At 45.2% G+C, this 18,992-nt stretch overlaps 2 protein-coding genes across 2 annotated transcripts; both read right to left on the reverse strand.

The window, feature by feature from the left end:
• Positions 1-490: 490 nt before the first annotated feature.
• Positions 491-7,190, reverse strand: prkag1 (protein kinase, AMP-activated, gamma 1 non-catalytic subunit). The gene is made up of 13 exons (XM_056606130.1): positions 6,986-7,190; positions 6,469-6,520; positions 6,274-6,374; positions 6,111-6,192; positions 5,007-5,065; positions 4,872-4,917; positions 4,726-4,780; positions 4,394-4,520; positions 4,116-4,281; positions 3,982-4,019; positions 2,684-2,830; positions 2,019-2,118; positions 491-1,465 (listed from the first exon to the last, which is right to left on the reverse strand). The coding sequence occupies exons 1-13, from the start codon at positions 6,992-6,994 to the stop codon at positions 1,455-1,457; spliced, it is 993 nt and encodes a 330-aa protein (XP_056462105.1). The 5' UTR covers positions 6,995-7,190; the 3' UTR covers positions 491-1,454.
• Positions 7,191-9,418: 2,228 nt separating this feature from the next.
• On the reverse strand, positions 9,419-18,637 carry rhebl1 (Ras homolog, mTORC1 binding like 1). The gene is made up of 8 exons (XM_056606967.1): positions 18,125-18,637; positions 17,606-17,677; positions 17,440-17,507; positions 17,187-17,269; positions 16,987-17,043; positions 16,843-16,890; positions 16,489-16,570; positions 9,419-9,584 (listed from the first exon to the last, which is right to left on the reverse strand). The coding sequence occupies exons 1-8, from the start codon at positions 18,174-18,176 to the stop codon at positions 9,492-9,494; spliced, it is 555 nt and encodes a 184-aa protein (XP_056462942.1). The 5' UTR covers positions 18,177-18,637; the 3' UTR covers positions 9,419-9,491.
• Between the last annotated feature and the right edge of the window lie 355 nt (positions 18,638-18,992).

Here is an 18,992-nt window from a genome sequence, read left to right on the forward strand (position 1 = left end):
AGCCCTTAACCCCCCCCCCCTCCCTCCCTCCCTCCCTTCCAACAGTGTAATGCTGTTAACCAGTACAGGAACCATGTACAGCAGCTCCCACTCTGCATGGTGTGGAATCAGTTTACAGCAGGAGACCGTCGCCCCACGAGGTCAGAACACCGTGTTAAGGTGAGCCGACTCCTCAAACCAGAGGGCCCGCCCAGGTGTACTGCTCCGCTAACGAGGTGTACCGCTCCGCTAACGAGGTGTACCGCTCCGCTAACGAGGTGTACCGATCCCCTAACGAGGTGATCCCCTAACGAGGTGTACCGCTCCCCTTTACGAGGTGATCCCCTAACGAGGCGTACCGCTCCACTAACGAGGTGTACCGCTCCGCTAACGAGGTGTACCGCTCCCCTTTACGAGGTGATCCCCTAACGAGGCGTACCGCTCCACTAACGAGGTGTACCGCTCCGCTAACGAGGTGTACCGCTCCCCTAACGAGGTGTACCGATGCCCTAACGAGGTTCACCGCTCCCCTAACGAGGTGAGGCTCAGCCGTTTAGCTCACCGATGTTAACGAGCCTTCCATTAGGAGTTTTAAATGAGGGAAAGTAAAAAGCAATAAACATGTTCAGAAACGATGAGGAAGCATAAAATCCCTTTAATTCCCAGCCTATGACGAATAGTAGTTGTACTTGTCATACAAGCCACAGGTTATTGGACTGCTTCAACAACAGAGATGAGACGTGCATGTCACTACAGGAAGAATGGTGGATCTGGATAGATATAGATATATCTAAGATAAACGATTGGTTTAGTCATCATTGAAGCAGACATAATAAATGGGACATTATAAACCAAATAAATAGCCAGTGTGTGCATTAAAAAATATCACATATATAATCAGAAAACTGTATATTTAAGGTTATTCTACATTTACAATAAGCCAACCTCAGTCTGAGCGCGATTGGCCAGGGGACTGTAGTTCAAATCAGCAGAATGTGGTCGGAGCGAGGAGACTCGACAGGTGGCTACAGGCCTCGAGGAATGCAGCTGAATGGTGGAACAGGTCTGTTCTTCGACCTGATCCTGCATCCGCTTGGATTCATACCACAAAACGACAACTATGAACGCCGCAGGGAATGGACCGTGCTGGTGATTTCCACGTGCTGGCCGTTGACCCGGTACACAACAAGGCGATTGTTTTTGTCAAGAGTCCTGGTAGAATATGCGGCCATGAATAAAAATCTTGTAGGTTATGTTTTTGGTGCCTAATAAATCAGCTTGATTAAAAATAAAAAACATCCATCATCACTCATTACGGACATAATTGTATTATTACGCGTCTCGTGATTGATCAAAATAAAGATGATAATGGAAGTCATTGTAATTGTGGCCCCTAGAGGCCATGTGCTGGGGGCCCCTCTCGCGCTGTCCCTTCTCTCATCGAGGCTCCCAGAGCCGTCCGTGTCACTGGGGCCTCACGACGTCCCTGAAGAGGAACAGGAGGTCAGGGTCAGAGAGGCGGGCTTCACGTGTTGGTTCAGTAGAGATGTTCCCATACCAATTATTTCCTTACCGATTCCGGAACACGAGTATCTGCTGATACCGAGTATATATATCCACACAATGATACAGCATTTAGCATTGTAATTAGTAATACCACTTGTTCTTATTGAAGGGTTATCGTACGATGACAGAAATGTATAGTCGGTTCACAAACCCTTTTTTCTCAGACATAGATCATTTACATTTATAATTTATATTTATAAAAATACATTTGTTTTCTTCTAGTTTAGCATGAGCAGCCATGTTTTTCCGAGCGGTAGCTCGAACGCATGTAGGTCGGCGATGACGCGTTTCCCATTCCGACTTTCCATCTCCGACCGTTGAGCAAGTCACGGGATGGCATCGGTTTGGCGCATAGACTTCCGTACTCGCCGATGCCCGATATTGCATTTCCGATACTGGTATCGGAGGAATTTTTGATACTGGTATCGTTAACAACTCTATTATAGACCCAGCATGGACCTTCAGACTCTTACCCTCCTCACTGTTGGTCAGCACCAGCGCCTGCAGGATGTCCGACAGCGAGACGATCCCCTTCACCACTTCGTTCTCGTCCACCACCACCAACCTGTGGACCTGAGAGAGCAGAGTGGGGCACCAGGCTTAGAGGGGGCTAACAGAGCCCCAGGCTTAGAGGGGGCTAACAGAGCCCCAGGCTTAGAGGGGGCTAACAGAGCACCAGGCTTAGAGGGGGCTAACAGAGCACCAGGCTTAGAGGGGGCTAACAGAGCACCAGGCTTAGAGGGGGCTAACAGAGCACCAGGCTTAGAGGGGGCTAACAGAGCACCAGGCTTAGAGGGGGCTAACAGAGCCCCAGGCTTAGAGGGGGCTAACAGAGCCCCAGGCTTAGAGGGGGCTAACAGAGCCCCAGGCTTAGAGGGGGCTAACAGAGCCCCAGGCTTAGAGGGGGCTAACAGAGCCCCAGGCTTAGAGGGGGCTAACAGAGCCCCAGGCTTAGCGGGGGCTAACAGAGCCCCAGGCTTAGAGGGGGCTAACAGAGCACCAGGCTTAGAGGGGGCTAACAGAGCCCCAGGCTTAGAGGGGGCTAACAGAGCACCAGGCTTAGAGGGGGCTAACAGAGCCCCAGGCTTAGCGGGGTTGGCTACATCAGGCTTAGTTGGGGCCAAAAGGGCCCTCTCACCTCGGCCTCCACCAGCCGGTTGATGATGGCCTGCAGCGTCTCGGTGCGGTTGCAGGTCAGCACGCCCTCAAAGTACTGCGAGCGGTGCTGCAGGGCCTTGGTCACCGTCACGTCCAGGTTGTTGTAGTTCTTCTCCGCTGCCAGGTTCTGGGGGGGACCACAGATCTTCAGGGGGGGGGTGGCGACTTCGCAGTGACCAATTACAATTAGGGGCATTTGGCCCAAAGCGACTTGCATCGGTTAATACACACATTGACACACCGACGGCAGAGTCAACCACGCAAGGCGACAGCCAGCTCTTCAGGAGCAGTTAGGGTTAGGTGTCTTGCTCAGGGACACATCGACACTCAGCTAGGAGGAGCCGGGGATCGAACCAGCAACCTTTCGGTTACTGCTCCACCTCCTGAGCTAAGCCAACCCCGATCATTCAGAGCATTGTTGGGTTATAACATACAACGAGACGTCGTACGTTATGGCTCTACAATCAAATGATTACCATTGTTTGTTGAACTAAATATCACTACAATAATAATTATTATGTATAGCTTTGTAGATCAGGAGGGGTAATAAACAAAATGGATCATCTCTAAAATGACGATATAAATCTATTACTATGAAATACATTGTTTCGTGCTTCACCTTTACAGGAAAAAATTTAATAAAATGGCTACATGATTGGATACCAACAGGGATTAAAAAAGTATTCAGCATGTTTCTGAGCCGGAATTTGATCATGTGACTAGCCACGGACCAGTTTAACTCATTATCGGGAAACCACTGACAAACCATCAGTGGTGTGTTGAAATCTCTTAGTGAGACGTTATTGGAAATCATGACCGAGAAAGCCCTTGTAATATCCTGTCACTTTTCATTAAACATACCCGACTACAGTCGCTCACCAACTTCTGCAAAAGTCTCAGAGTTAGCCTAGACTCTGCAGCCTCGCCCCTTACCCCCCACCCCCCCCTATGCACTTATTGTATATTGTACGTCCAGGCACTTAAAAATAGTACTTAGCATGGGGTAGCATCTTTTACTTGCTATCTTTGTTGTATACAGGGAATGGGCTAACCTAGCGATTGTTAGTGCTTGGCACTTGGTTCTATGAACATCCTTACTGTACGGACAGAGATATATTGTTGTTTCTCTTTCTTCTGACAAATGTACGTAATATTGTAAGTAATCGTAAGTATTCATTTTGGACAAAAGCGTCCGCTAAATGCCCTGAATGCAAATGTAAATGTAGAAGTCTCTGACCCTCACACCGCGGTAAAGACACAGCGTCGGAGAATACTTACGATGACGTCGAACTTGGAGTAGATATCCACCACCCGACCTGCGGACACACAAAGGGAACACACGGGGGGGTCAGTCTCCAGGGGAACAGCGCTGTCCGAGGTGGAGAAGAGCAGCCGTCTCCCGCCTCACGCACCTTTGTCGTCCACCACCGGCAGGGCCGAGACCCTCTGCTCCACGAAGATCCCCAGCGCCGTGTAGAGGGGCGTGTCCGCACGCACCACCGCGATGTTCTGGAATGTTCCGATGTGGAGTTCCTCCAAGGTCCTGTCTAAGAAGGCTGGTATGGGCATCTCCGATATCTACGAGCAGAAGACGGGAGAGCTCGTTGTGACGGCTGGTGACCGATCCCGCCGTTTTTTTTTTTATCCTCGCGAGTCAAACTCCGAGAGGCTGAGGGGTGGCAACACTCACAAACAGCTTGAGGAACTTGAGGATCCTCTTGTGTGTGAGAATGTAAAGGGTGTTCCCGGTTAAAGGGTCGATCACCGGCAGCCGGTGGATCTTGTTCTTGAGCAGAGATGAAACTGCGTCATACAAGCTGGGAGAGTAGAGAGGCCGTTAGAGAGACAGCAACTGTCCCGCGGGGGAGAGAAGACAGCATCAGAGAGACAGTATGTGTGGTGTGCGGGGGAGAGAACGGTAGAGAGACCGTTAGAGAGACCGTTATGGAGCGAGAAGACAGAGCGTTAGAGAGACAGTAACTGGTGCAGAGGAACGGAGGATGGATCAGTTCAGACCAGTACCTTGCGTTGGGCGGTATGCTGACCAGGGGTTTGAAGGAGTCCTGGAGATACAGTTCTGTAACGACAGGGTGAACAACGTGATGCATGGAACACAGTAAGACTGAGGGGACAGATATGCAGATATGTTTTTTTGAGTAAACGTTTACCTCTCCAGGTCTCAATTTTGTGCTCTTCCAGCTCATATATCTGGACCTTAACAGTAACACCAAAGCGGTTAATGTTCTTTTCAGAATTACATCTTTAGTAAAAAACCTCCAAAGCCCCCACGGTTCAGGTCTTACCAATGGAGATTTGTAGTAGCGATGCAGAATGTTGATGAAGTCTGTTATGGTGAGCATTCCTGTAGAAAGAGAAATGCCACATTAGCCTAAAACCATCGGATCACTTTAGTTTAGTGGTTAAAGTCATAGTCAGTGCGTTTACATGGGACAGCTAGATCGAATTAAGCCTTATACCGATTTTGCTACTCGAACGGACCGTGCCAATTATCCGAACGTACATGGCCTTTAAGAGATCAGATAATGGCCGGAGCATGGGTGATTCTGCTACCCTAGGTGGCGCTGTAGCCCTTTTAACAAGTGGTTATAGAGCCACTTCCGGTTGACCTCTATGTCCCAGCAGCAACAAACACAGGCAGCATTCGAGAAAGAGGTTTTCAGCAGACAGCTGTCAGTTCACTTCGGGTCCATGTCATATCTCCGACACTACATTGTTACAACCTTGCGGTCGTTTGCGGACACTTCCGGCTGGACTCCTCCCGATGCCCCGCTGCCGGAGGAGTCTGCATACCACCGAGAGGTTGGAACAATGGATCATCTGAGAAATGACATGGACCCGAAGTGAACTGACAAAAAATTCCTTTCCACCAATTCCTTCTCCAGCATGGCCGAGATAACCCACACTACGAGTCTTTGTTGTGGAAGTACCAGAGAGTCAGAGAACCCGACACCCGTCTTTAAGATTCATATTAGCCGAGAATATCCCCGTCAGTTCGGTCGCGGCGCAATGAATAAATAAATATCGTATACACATCAGAAGGAAAAAAACTTTATTTTGACATTTGTGCCCGAAGTTACTTGTTTAAAACCTTGTAAAGTAGGGGGCTCCTTTCCCCCGGCCGCAAGATCTCGCGCATTCGCAGAACGTGAAATCCGACGCGGGTTTACATGATGCAGGTAGAAACCGGACTATGATCGAGTTATCTAGGTGTTCTTATCCGATCACGCTTGTTCGTTCATGTACTAATTTCAGTCCGAAGTAGATCGGTTAAAGGTGTTTACATGCATTTTAAGTCTGGTTGTGGTCTTATTCGTTTCTCCATCCGATAATGGCTCTGCATGTAAACGCACCGAGTGTGTAGGGGTGAGACTTTCAGAAATCCTTACCCACAAAGCATTGCTTCTTGCTGTCCCACAGAGGTGCCGCTCGCACACCGTTTGAAACAAGCGCAAAAAACGCCTTCTTGACCTGAATTAAAAAAACATTGACACAACAATGACAACCAGCTGAAAGCAGGAGGCCGACACCAGAGATTCAGTGATCACTCACCTGCAGCGACGTGTCGAAGACCACCAGCTTGGAGCTGGTGGGGACCAGGTCGTAGCAGCGGTGGGACTTCATGAACCGCGTGTACACATTGTGCTCTGGGTCTAGAGCCAAGATAAAGGACTTCACACTCAGGCCCTCCACATCACACAGGCTGAGAAAGACTTGCAATAAGTGAAGCAGAAGTCTGAATCATACCTTCAACGACTTGCTCTTTTTTGCTGTCCAGATCCTCAAGGTGCGCTGGGATCTACAATATAAAGTCATCCTTTGATTAGATACCAAAATACAAAGTAAAGCAATGACAGGTTACCCCCTAAGTTTATGAAACGAACATAGTGCGCATTCTGTCCTCATGAGGTGCGCTATGTCCTCATAAGCTGCGTGATGTCCTCATAAAGTGCATCATCCACAGTAAACAGACTTTCCTCGGTGGGTCGCTGGATCAGACCCGGCTGTCCCTAACCCCTAATCCCGGGGAGATGTCCCCTCATCCCGGGAGGAAGTCCCCTCGTCCCGGCCAGGGAGACGTCCCCGTCCCCTCAACCGGGGGAGACTCCTTATTTAAACGTAACCTTCACCTATAGAACGGTCCTGTGTGGTGTCCTTCCGGTAGGTGAGTGCGAGGACATCATGTTGGTCCTCAGAGGCCCGTCACAGGGCTCCTGTCCTTATCATAAAGTAGCGTAAAGAAGCTAAGGGAGGTTGGACTTACACACTCCATGTTCCTCCAGCGCTCTGTCTCCACGTCACGAAGGGTCCCGATTCACTTCACCGCGGGATCACACAACCTACCGATCTTCTTTGAAGTGTTTTGAACTAACTTCAACTCTTGAGCTAGAGCTTCGGCTAGCATGGAGGCATGGACGTGCTGCACGGACACAAACGTCAACGACGCAACCAATAGGAGAGCAGCACGGTCGTCCTGCGTCCTGCGTCATCATGTCAATAAAATGCCCATGGAGCTGTTCTTGCTGGAGGGGAGCTCTGGCGGTTCATCAAGTGAATACATTCGGTGTGGATTAAACTCACTCGTTCTAGCCATTGGCTGCAATAATAAAAAAAAGTTTTTTTGAGGGAGATGTAATATGTGTATACAGTTGTCTCATGGGTATATTGTGCCCATTCTGATTTATGCAAACAAACACAAAAAGTATTTATCGAACAATCATTGAAAATGACGAATCAAAGGAGTAAAGGATTTATTTATATACAAAACTGTTTACAGCAAGTGTTCTGAATTACCATTGCCCCACCTGAGAACATTGATGCCCAGTCACACCATGAGATTCCCCCTGGGACCGGTCAGCTCTGGGGGAGGGGGGGGGGAAGCACCTTGAATCATAAAGGGGGGCCGGCACAAGACCGTCCTGAGGCTCAGACACCTGGGGGACGGCTCACGAGGCATGTGTGTGTGTGTGTGTGTGTGTGTGTGTGTGGGGGGGGGGTATGAACTGTAAGGCACAAGACACAGCCTCTCTCAATACGACCCACGCTCAACCCACTACTCCAAGAAGCACTCAATACAAATAAAAACCCAAAACAACAAGTAGCCACTATGGGCAGAACGCTATATAATGTAGAGGAGAACACAGCCACCTTTCTGTGTAAGGCTAGTGTGACTTTGAAAGGCTTCAGAAGGCCTCATGTTCTGGACAGTGTTCATTTCCTTGTATCTGCAAATTAAATGGAAATTATGCACCATGGGAAGAGTATGTCCATCAATGTACTGCGAGAGCCACTGTTAAAAAATCTATTTAAAGTGAATCTTCTACTCAAATATCATATAATTATGCATATAATCAACTAAAAATATTTAGGGGAAAAGCAAACCTGCATCATTCAAAGATACCCAAAACTATTATACCAGCTTCTAATTCTATTTCTATAGACACAACTTGTAAACATAACTGATCTTACCGATGCTATAATCAGGTTATCCGCCAGATAACACATTATGGTCTACCAAGAAGAGAAAAGAACTGTAGTAAAGGGAGGGGCATAATCAAGAATCAAACTATGATCGGGAGTATAGAAATAGACTTGTCATTAACACACATTTTACAATTTAGTCTAAAGGCACCCAACGTTTAATTTCTTAAATGTACAGTGAAAAATTGTTACATTAAAGTGAACTTCTCTTTCTCCAATTAACCTTATTCAGTTATAAACCAATTTGTCTAATTTAGAATCTCATTCCAAATAACATTTGTAGCATTATGAACTGTAACAGTTGTGTGTCAGGGCAGGGAAATTATTTATAAGTTTGGGAGTTCAGGAATAATATCAATCCTAAGAACCGTCCATCCTTCATGGTTTTACTATTTCAGCTAATGACCTGACAGATGCCAATCAATCCAAAACATTCACTTGGTTTTTGTACTGTTTGGTACATTTGGCAATATCTTGTCTTACATAAGTTTGGGTAAATCCCAAAGTTCATATAAAGTCACCTATATTAACAAAAGAAAAGAAAATATAGAAATCCTTTATGAAGGAAAACACTTTGAATCAATCAAAAACAATATTTTTCATCTTGCTCATAGAAATCGTTCCCTATAGTTACAAGTGATAAGCTCATTGGTCAGTTGTTTGAGCCCCTGGCTGTATCTAACCCAATCAGCTGTAAGGATGGAGTCCGGAGAAAGGAAATGCCACGCAGCTCCTTGACGATGGAAGAGTGAGCGGGCTGGTGGGGGTACCACCTGTCCTCAGCAGGGAAGGGAGAGTGGGCAGGCTGGGAAGGGGAGAGTGTGGGGGCTGGTGAGGGGAGAGTGTGGGGGCTGGTGAGGGGAGAGTGTGGGGCTGGTGAGGGGAGAGTGTGGGGCTGGTGAGGGGAGAGGGGGCAGGCTGGTGTGGCATCACCTGTCCTCAGCAGGGAGGCGAGAGTGAGCGGGCTGGTGGGGGGGGGGAGTGGGCGGGCTGATGGGGGGGGGGGGGGGGGGGAGTGGGCAGGCTGGTGGGGGGGGGGGAGTGGGCAGGCTGGTGGGGGAGTGGGCGGGCTGATGGGGGGGGGGGGGGGGAGTGGGCAGGCTTGTGGGGGAGTGGGAGGGCTGATGGGGGGGGGGGGAGTGGGAGGGCTGGTGAGGGGGGGGGAGTGGGCAGGCTGGTGGGGGAGTGGGAGGGCTGATGGGGGGGGGGGGGGGGGAGTGGGAGGGCTGGTGAGGGGTACCGCCTGTCTTCAGCATACGAGTCGTCTCCACGGTCACTGGGAGACGCCTTTACATCACAGCACACTTCTTCTCCTCCGACGGCATGTTCCCGTCCGCCTTCTCCATCTCCAGGATGATCCGCTTGAACACCTCCACGGCGGTCTGCGTGGGAACAGGAAGAGGAAGTGGTTCACACCAAACAAACGCCGCCGCCGCACCAGTTCAGTGCGTGGTGGTCAGCCATGGGGGCGATCACAACTCTTTACCTGAAGAGTTACAAGAACTACATATCTGAAGAACTACACATCTGAAGAACTACACATCTGAAGAACTGCACATCTTAGAGGGTTTCTATATATTTTCTCTTTGAGACACAAATGATTAACTCAAATGATCAAACTCACTGTAAACCACGGACTGCTATAAAGGGCCGGTGTGTAGCCCTTATAGCAGTCCGCAAGACAGACATGTTGCTTCTAGGTCTGATAAAAATGGACATGGTATCAGTGTTTACCCTAGGATGGAGTTGCAGCAGCGGAGGTGAAATTATTATTTTTTTCCTGCTCGCAATTTTTTTGCGTGCTCGCAAAGCGCACCCTGCCGGGAGGTTTCTATGTGTCTTCTGGCACCAGAAGGGTGTACATTCAGTACATTTGTACACAGTAATGAGCAGGGGAAATATGGAGAGATTGAACATAACACAAGTATAATCTTTAAAACTATTATTTACATATATTTAACAAAAAAAAATATATATATATATAATATATATATATATATATATATATATATATATATATATATATATATATATATATATAATATATATCAAAAAGCCACCCTATACAGTAAAATCACATAACAAAATTACTACAACAATCGAAAAGGTCTGTGCCTCCAACCATCAAGGAATATAAAGAGGCCATGCCTCTATTGAACAAGGTTTGGGGCTCTAGAGTCAATAACGGCGACGCTACTGAAAATGTGACTAAAAAAAGATGTATGTTGACATTTTTGCTAAAAAGAAATTCCTTAAAAATAAGTAGATTTCTCCAAACTAATGGTTGCAGTAAGACCATAAGGAGCCCATGCCTGTGGAAACGTTTTGGGGCTCTAGAGTCAATAATGGCAACGCTATTGAAATTGTTCCCAAATAAAAAATCCTCAAAAATAAGAAGAGATATGTTTTTCAAAACTAAATGTTGTAGTAGGACCATTAAGAGGCCAGCGGGTCCTGTGACGTCCCCACACCGAATGGCAGCCTAAACTAACTTCTCCCCAACAAAACGTTAATTTCGCCTCTTTAAACACAAGATCTGAATAACGGGGCGAAGATGGGAAAGAAGAATGGACTAAAGAAAAATACTGCTGCAGAATCCAATAACGAAGGAGAAACCCCGAACAGCTCTCCTGCACAGGGAAACGATTAGGAAGCTAACGCAGAGCCACACGTGGCTACCTTAGCAAAGGTCTTAGAGGAGATACGGGACTTTCGTAAAGACACGAAATAACAGCAAAACGATATCAAAGCTCACTAATGTCAATGCTAAGCTAGCGGAGGAAGAGACGCGAATTGAAAATGTGGAGGACCGTGTTCAAAATGTTGAACAGGTGCTAAGCAAGATGATAATGGTGATGAATCAGCAGGATAATAAACTGCTTGACCAAGAGGGAAGATCCCGACGGGAAAATCGAAGGATATATAATGTTCCCGAGGGAGCGGAGGGGTCTTCTATGGTGGAGTTCGTGCAGAAGTTACTACGGGAAACTATGGAAGTCCCCACCACCACGGAGCTTGGCATTAACAGACCGCACCGGGCGATCGCCCCGAGACCGTCCGGCGACTGTTCATTAGGGGCAAGTGAGGCTCAGCCCCACCTACTCTCACAAGAAAAAAAAGAATAAAAATATAAATATACAACCTTATGATATATATATATTTTTTTTAAAAGATCTCCCCAGAAAGTACTGTAAAATAATAAGTTTGGCGCTTTCAGTTCGTTTTTAGTCGACCGCTTCTTCAGACCGAGTTCGTCTGAAGCATGGGGTCTGAAGGGGCTCGAGCCCCACCATCCCAATGTAATGTGTATTGGACTGGAAAAATTGAAATGCGCATGCTCAGCGTGTTACTGTCGAAGTGGACGGAGATAATTTTGCTTCTGGTGGGGCTGGCCCCACCGGGACCACCATGGACATATATGGTTCGATCCACTACAGCGTAATTTCATTTTTCACAGTTCATTGGCTGTAGTGTGTGGCGTGATGAGTCATGAGTCGAGTGACCTCACCTCACCCAACCTGAGTCACGGGCGCGAAAAGTCCTGTAGCGAAGGAAACATTGCTAACTAACATGTCGGAGGCACACAAAGTCCTCTAGCGAAGAAGTATAATTTTGCTAACTAACATGTCGGAGGCACACAAACGAAAACGAGTCGACAACATGAATGTGGTAGATCATCTATTGCAGCACAGATTTGAGACCCTAACGGAGACAGATAGACAGGCGCTCCGAAGCTGATATGGAGCGCCTGTAGTTGGTGTCCTGACGGGAGATTCTGGCACCAACCCGGGCTAGCAGGTCATCGAAATGGGCCCGACTCAGTCGAAAGTACCGCTGAAACCGGCCGTCATCCAGGCGGAGTTCTTGGAGCAAGTGGTGAAACTCACCCTGCTGTGGCCGTCTCCGACGGCGTTTGCGTTTGCGACGCTCCTCGGACTCCCACAGCAAATAAAGCGCAGCGATGGTGGCGATGTTAGCCATGTTTCAGCAAAAGAAAAATGGCGGGGGGAGTTTTGGGCGGTCTTATCTACGCGCGTATGCGTACGCGCGTAGCTGACCATTTGACACAAAATGGTCAAGCAACATTTTAGCTGCGTTACGCGCGTACATGGTACGCGGGGTACGCGTCTGGTGTGTTCGTACCTAGTCTGGAGGAAATTTTAAAAGGTAAAACGCCTTGACACGTAAGTAAGACCAATGAAGGATGCTCAATCTCCATTTTGAAATACTTTTTTGTGAAATTTAAAAATTGTATTTGTCGGATATTAGGGCTGTAACTTTTTCCAATAATGAATTTCAAACAAATTTAAAATGCCCCGTAATTTGTTTGAATATATTCTAATATCCCCTCCACATTAGCTTGTTTTACTGATAGGTCGAGAGGGTATACAATAGTTCAAACTGATAGAAAAGCGCCCTCTGCTTGAAAAGAAGGGAAACTACTTTTTAATATGCTTATGAGACTGCAGCTCCAATATCTTGAAAAAAGTTAGCACTAAATCAGTCACAATAAGTTTTAAGTACGCAAGACAGAAAGAAGCACAGGTCATTTCATATTCTATAATAAGATATTAACTATTGCCTACAAGCAGTAAAAAGAAATGGATCAATAGTGTTTGGATGGATGTCTGTATGCCTGCAAAGCCATTAGCAACACTTTTATAAAAGTGAAGGGGTCTACCATTTTTGTTGTAAGATTTCGGCAGTTTAGACGCTGTTTAGCGTATTACTGCCCTCAACAGGTCAGATGTTTAACTAGATTTTTACATACAGTCCTGTGTTGTGCAGGATAGACGGGAGCAGGCGAAGTCAACCTCTACAAAAATCGCCACGACTGTGAAAACAAACGGGTAACGTCACGGACACTGGTACGTCATTTAAAAAAATAAAAAATATTGGCCTAGCCCCATCAGTTTTTTACATGTAGAAACGCCACTGAGTACAAGCCGCAGTCAATAATAATCAGGTTTCTCCGCTACACAACTAAAGAGGAGGTTTTGCGCAAGGCATGGGGGAAAAATAAGGTGTTTTTGAAGGGGAGACCGATTTATTTCGATCAAGATTACCTCCCAGCTATTCTACAAAAGCATAAAGATTACTCAGAGGCAAAGCGCGTGTTAAAGCAGAGGAATATCTGCTTCTACAGCCCGTTCCCAGCTAAACTACGAGTGTTCTACGAAGACTAAACAAGGCTATACCAGACAGCGATGGAGGCAACCGAGGACATGAAAGACAGGACTGCCCGTCACCGCCATCACACCTAGGGAGAGCCCGGCTGAACAGCTGTCCCGCTCCGCCTGGGACGCGGTGGGAGCGAGGCGGAGGGGAGCGAGAGCGGGACATCAGGGAGAAACTGCGTGCCTTCAGGAGACAAGGCTCGCCCCCCACAGGAGAAGAGCTATACGTAATGCGTAATGTGGTGAGCTGAACAATCTCTTGAGTTAAACAGTGCCAGGTTAAATTTACTAAAAATGCAGGGATCAAGATGTGACTTACCCTTTTTTTTGCTTTTATTATTACTTTCCCATCCATTCTTTCCTCCCTATTTGAATGAGAATATATACAAGGGAGTGACAGATACTTTTTTTTCTTTTTGGGCAATGGACAGATGCTGCAGTGGGGGCCCACAGCCCACAGGTAGAAGAGGCCTGCTCCCACAGCTAGCTTTTATTTTCAGCTTAGCTCAAGGTCACTTACAAGAGACCCCAACCTTGGTACCACACTTGTTTTATTGTTTTGTTCATACGTGTTTCTATGTTCTGGTTGTACAGGGAGTAGATATGTTAAGTTTTGTTTTGTGGATATTAAGGTTACATAGACAGATAAATACGTCTAGTTACAAAGTGAAATTCATCTCATATAATATTAATGGGCTTTTGAATCCAATTAAGCGTAGTAGAATTTTATCTAAAATGAAGAAAGAACAGGCCCACATAGTATACCTTCAGGAAACTCATTTAAGCGATAATGATCATGGAAAACTCAAGTGAATTGGCTTCACCAATTTGTTTTTCTCGTCATATAAATTAGGGCATAGAAGAGGAGTTGCTATCCTTATTTCTAACAGGCTGAATTTTGAAAAGGTTTTTGAAATGGGAGATAAAGAGGGTCGATTTATTTTAGTAAGAGGGAATGTAGATGGTCGGCCAATAACTTAAATATATATGCAGCACCTGGAAGTGATGTTGGCTTCTTTAAAAAAAATCCCTAATTACGGCAACAGAAACAGTAAGACTTCTGGTCTGCAGGGGAGATTTAAACGTACACCTACAACCCGGGTTGGATCGCTCAAGTAAAAAAAAAAAACTTGGAAAAAAGTCCCTAAATAGAAAAGTAAATACACTTTTGAGGAGGTGGGTCCAATCAGCATATCGAGAAACCTTTTCCTTAACAGGAGAGATTATACACACTACTCTGCCCCACACTCCTCGTATTCAGGAATAGATTATTTCATAACATTTGGAAAAAGGACGTAGTGAATGAGTGTGGAATTGGGAAGATGGATCTAAGTGACCAAGCACCTATCTACCTATATGCTGAGTCTGACATAAACCTGCAACCAAAGAATACCACTTGGAAATGTAATTCAAGTCTGCTCAATGATTCTAAATTTAAGGAACAAATTACAAGAGAAATAAGCCTCTACTTAGAATCTAATGACAATGATGAGGTCACGCCTCCTATTCTATGGGATGCCTTAAAGGCTGTATTAAGAGGGAAAATTATAGCTTTTTCATTATACAAGAAGAAAATGAGGAATAAGAAAAATTGCTAAATAAATTGAAGGAACTAGAAAGGAAACATAAATTACATTCTGTGCAAAAGATATTTGAGGATATAAAAAAAATTAGGAACGAAATCAATGATTTAGCTACACAAGCAGTTAATAAAAATCGAATGTTCTTGAAACAGAGATACTATGAAAGATGGTCTAAATCTATGAAGATATTGTCCTGGAAATTGAAGGATTTCTTTTCAGAAAATACAATTCATAGAATTAGAACAAAAGTAATACAAAATAAATCAAGTGAAATTCATAAACTTTCGAGGTGTTTTACAAAACCATATACTCTAATGTCCCAGGAGGAAATATAGCCCAAATCGACAATTTTCTAAATTCTTTAGATTTACCACATTAAATGAAGAACTAAATGAAATATGACTGCTAATTCAACAAATTGGGAATTAAAAATTGCGATAAGTAGAGAATTTAAAGAGGAAGTAACACCGATAATACTACCAACACTGAACTGGGCTATACCAAAAGAAGGCAAGGATGAGATGGATTGTGGTTGGTATCGACCGATATCTGTTCTTGAAGGGTAATTCCGGTGTAAAATGGATTTGGGATATGTTTTGTATGATAACGAGTTGAAACGTTTGTTTTGGAGCACAAAAAACGATTATAGACGCATTCTTCAGTTGGCTGTTTTTAGCCGATTCTATCAAAACGCTATAAACTTGGAATGATGGGGGCACTGGTTATGGTAAAAACTAAAATCGCTATTTTAAACCACTTAAAAGGCTAAAAGTAGCCCGACCCTTCTATGGTAGTATAATAAGGGTCTTATCATATAAAACGAGGCATTGAGAACTTTGTAAGTGTACAGATTGTCTATTAAAAAGGACATTTTATACACACAATACCGTCAGTAGATCACCCGTTTACGCCATTTTGTTTTTAAGACTCAATAAGTATATTGACGAACACAGAGCTTGCGTGTTGCTGTTGATGTTTACTCACAGGTTCGTGAATTGACCTGGATATGAAGCGTCCTTAGCGCAAAAATAATATTGGTTTCCAAAGAGAAAACGGAGCTCTCCTCTACCTTTATACGTTTTACTCAGGTGTGTATGAAGTGTCCGTAGCGCAAAATAATATATCAGTCGTTTTTTTAAAGAGATAAGAAAGAGCTCTCCTCTCCGTTTATAAGCTTCATTCGTGTTTGAATTAACCTGGATATGAAGCGCATATCCAGTGTCCGTAGCGCACATTCGTATTTTAAAGAGATAAGCGCAAGCTCTCCGCTCTTAAAAATAAGAATTTCAGCAGCGGCGGTTTCCCCTACATGCACCTAGGCGCGGCGGTACGTCGCTGCTAGGTACATGTAGGGGAAACACTGGGGATATTATCACATAAGCCGTACATAAAGGCTAGGACCCATTAGTTCCTCCAAAGTCATAGAATTGTTTCAGACCACCAACAATGTTGACTCAAAAGGCTACAACCTGATCCCAACTCCATCCCATCAGACACAGTAAAAGCTGTGTGTAAAACCAGGATACCTCGTTCTCCTTGGCGGAGGACTCCATGAAAGCAGCCCCCCATGAGTCGGCCAGTTTCTTCCCTTCCTCTGGCTTGATGACTCTGTGGAATAGATGATGGACCCTTTTAACCGCTGTTCAGGATCCTTTTAACTACAACTAAATGTAACTATGGTATCTGTATAGATGCTTTATATTGAACATCTCCTTCCAAATTATATTTGTTTTTTTCCAAATAATTGAAATGTCAGGAAAAAACACGGAAGGGAATGTGATTTCAGAATTTACAAATGCTGTATTTAATAATCCTAAGTAGGTCAAATGATCTTCATAGTATCTTCAGGCCTTGTACATCAGCTTCTTCTGGAGTATTACCTTTCCATGTGCAGATCTTTTTTGTTTCCTACGAGAACGGTAGGAACCCTAAAATTAAAAAAAAATCAATCATATATAGAAAAAAAGATGTAAAGGCAAAAAGACATTACTCACAAAATGCTTTGATGAAAACAGTAGACTTACTGTATCTTTCCAACCATATCTAGTAACTTGTCATGTAGAGCCTGCACAACTTCAAAACTGTAAAGATCGAAACATCATGTAATTAATTAACATCAATAGGGTTATGGTGGTAATGGCTGCACAACACATTACATTAAGTGTTCTGTACGATATGTTCAATGTGTAACACAGCATGCAAATGAAAACCCCAATCTATTCACCTCTTCATGGAGGTCACTGCATAGACCAGAACATAGCCATGGATGTCCATGGAGTGGGACTGGGGGAAGATTGAGTACTCGTCCTGGATCAAAAGAGGACGGCCGCAATTAAAATATATTTCAGCAGCAAGTGGGCCCACAATGGAATGGAGATTACATTTACTTTGATGCCTTTAACCCCATATCTGCAAATAGGGCCATTACACGTATGTATGTCTATTCACCAAATACTGTACAGACTGCTAAAACGTACCTGTCCGGCCGTATCCACCAACTGAAGATTGAAGTCTTGGCAATTGACAGAAACCATTTTGTTGAAGGCTGAGAGATAGTAAACAATCGTTAAACATAATGCTTTCAAAAATAAATGTTTACTGTGTTACAATTGCTTACAAACGACTAGGAGTACAACGACGTACTGTTTTCGATAGTGGGGTCATAGGAGTCCACGAACTGTCCTTCCACAAACTGGATGGTGAGAGAGGATTTGCCTGCAGAGAGAACATACTGATCATGTACCATACTGTCTTCAAGGTCTTCACAGACAGTTCAGAAATGCCATTGGTCGCTTCTGGAATGAATATTTCACATAATAGTAAAGTGGGCCACAGAGAGAGGTTCAAGTTGTCCTGACAGATTCATAACATGTAAGGTGAAGCACATTGTTGGACATAACGTTACCACCATCACAGGCTAACGTCTCAAACACCAGAATGGCTCATTTAACCTCAAAAAGTTAACCTCAGATCAGATCACATATGGAAACTAAACTGTTTTAGGGTGTTGAGATAAGGCCAGCAGAGGTAAACACAGGCTAGCTAGCCAGCTAGCAGTTAGCCTGACTCGTGTATATTAGCCCGCTAGCTAGCGTTAGCTCCAGTTAGCCATCTAGCTAGCGTTAGCTCTAGATAGCCGAGCACAACACGGTGAACACTCACCTACAGATCGGTAACCGATCACCGCGATCTTCCGGTACTTTGGCTGAGGCATGGTGTTGGGAGGGGTTGTTGGTGGGGGTGAACCCGGTTGTTCGCCGCCGGCTTTGGATGCTAAAATAAAACTTTACGGCCACATTCGTCTGACGTCACGTGACAACAACAAACTTTCCAGCCGCTGCCGACAGCCCCGCAACCCTCTGACCCCCCGGACCTCGAACCTCAGACCGAACCTCCCCCGTGCCTCGAGCCTCAGAATTCCCCGGGCTTCGAGCCTTAGATCCCCAAACCTCCCCCGGGCCTCAAGCCTCAGATCCCCGACTCAGACCTCAGATTCCCGACAGCTGACACCAATGTTCCTTCGTTCACTATCTTGTGTCCGAAAGCTAACTTGCTACGTTTTCAACCGATAGATCCTCAGCTCGGGTCCGGATATGTTATTGAGGGTAACGCGCTTATTGACCGCGGTGGTGAACGGAAGCTGACGTTAGAAACAGGCGCTCACAGCAGGGAGTCAGGAGGTCAGAGGTCACCCGTCGAGCGGCAAGCAATGCTCCAAATCCAGTCGTTCATAATTCAAATAAAAATCTACCTCGAGGTTTTATTATATTATACTGAGAGATTTAATCATGTTTGTGCTATCTTTATATAAATGTCATTTATTTGGTTAGCGATATAAGCGATTTTCCACTAAAACGACGTGTTAGGCTGTCTGACACACATTTGATCTCAATCAAACATTATATTATGTTGTACTTGAACGATGATGTGATTTTTGTTATGTAATGTTCATAAATTATTATTTACTGGCATGGCCTTGCTATTAATTTAGCAGACCATTCCAGCAAACACATTGTAACTCTGATTAGTC

The sequence above is a fragment of the Gadus chalcogrammus genome, chromosome 13 (genome assembly GCF_026213295.1).
Source record: "Gadus chalcogrammus isolate NIFS_2021 chromosome 13, NIFS_Gcha_1.0, whole genome shotgun sequence".
NCBI lineage: Eukaryota > Metazoa > Chordata > Actinopteri > Gadiformes > Gadidae > Gadus > Gadus chalcogrammus.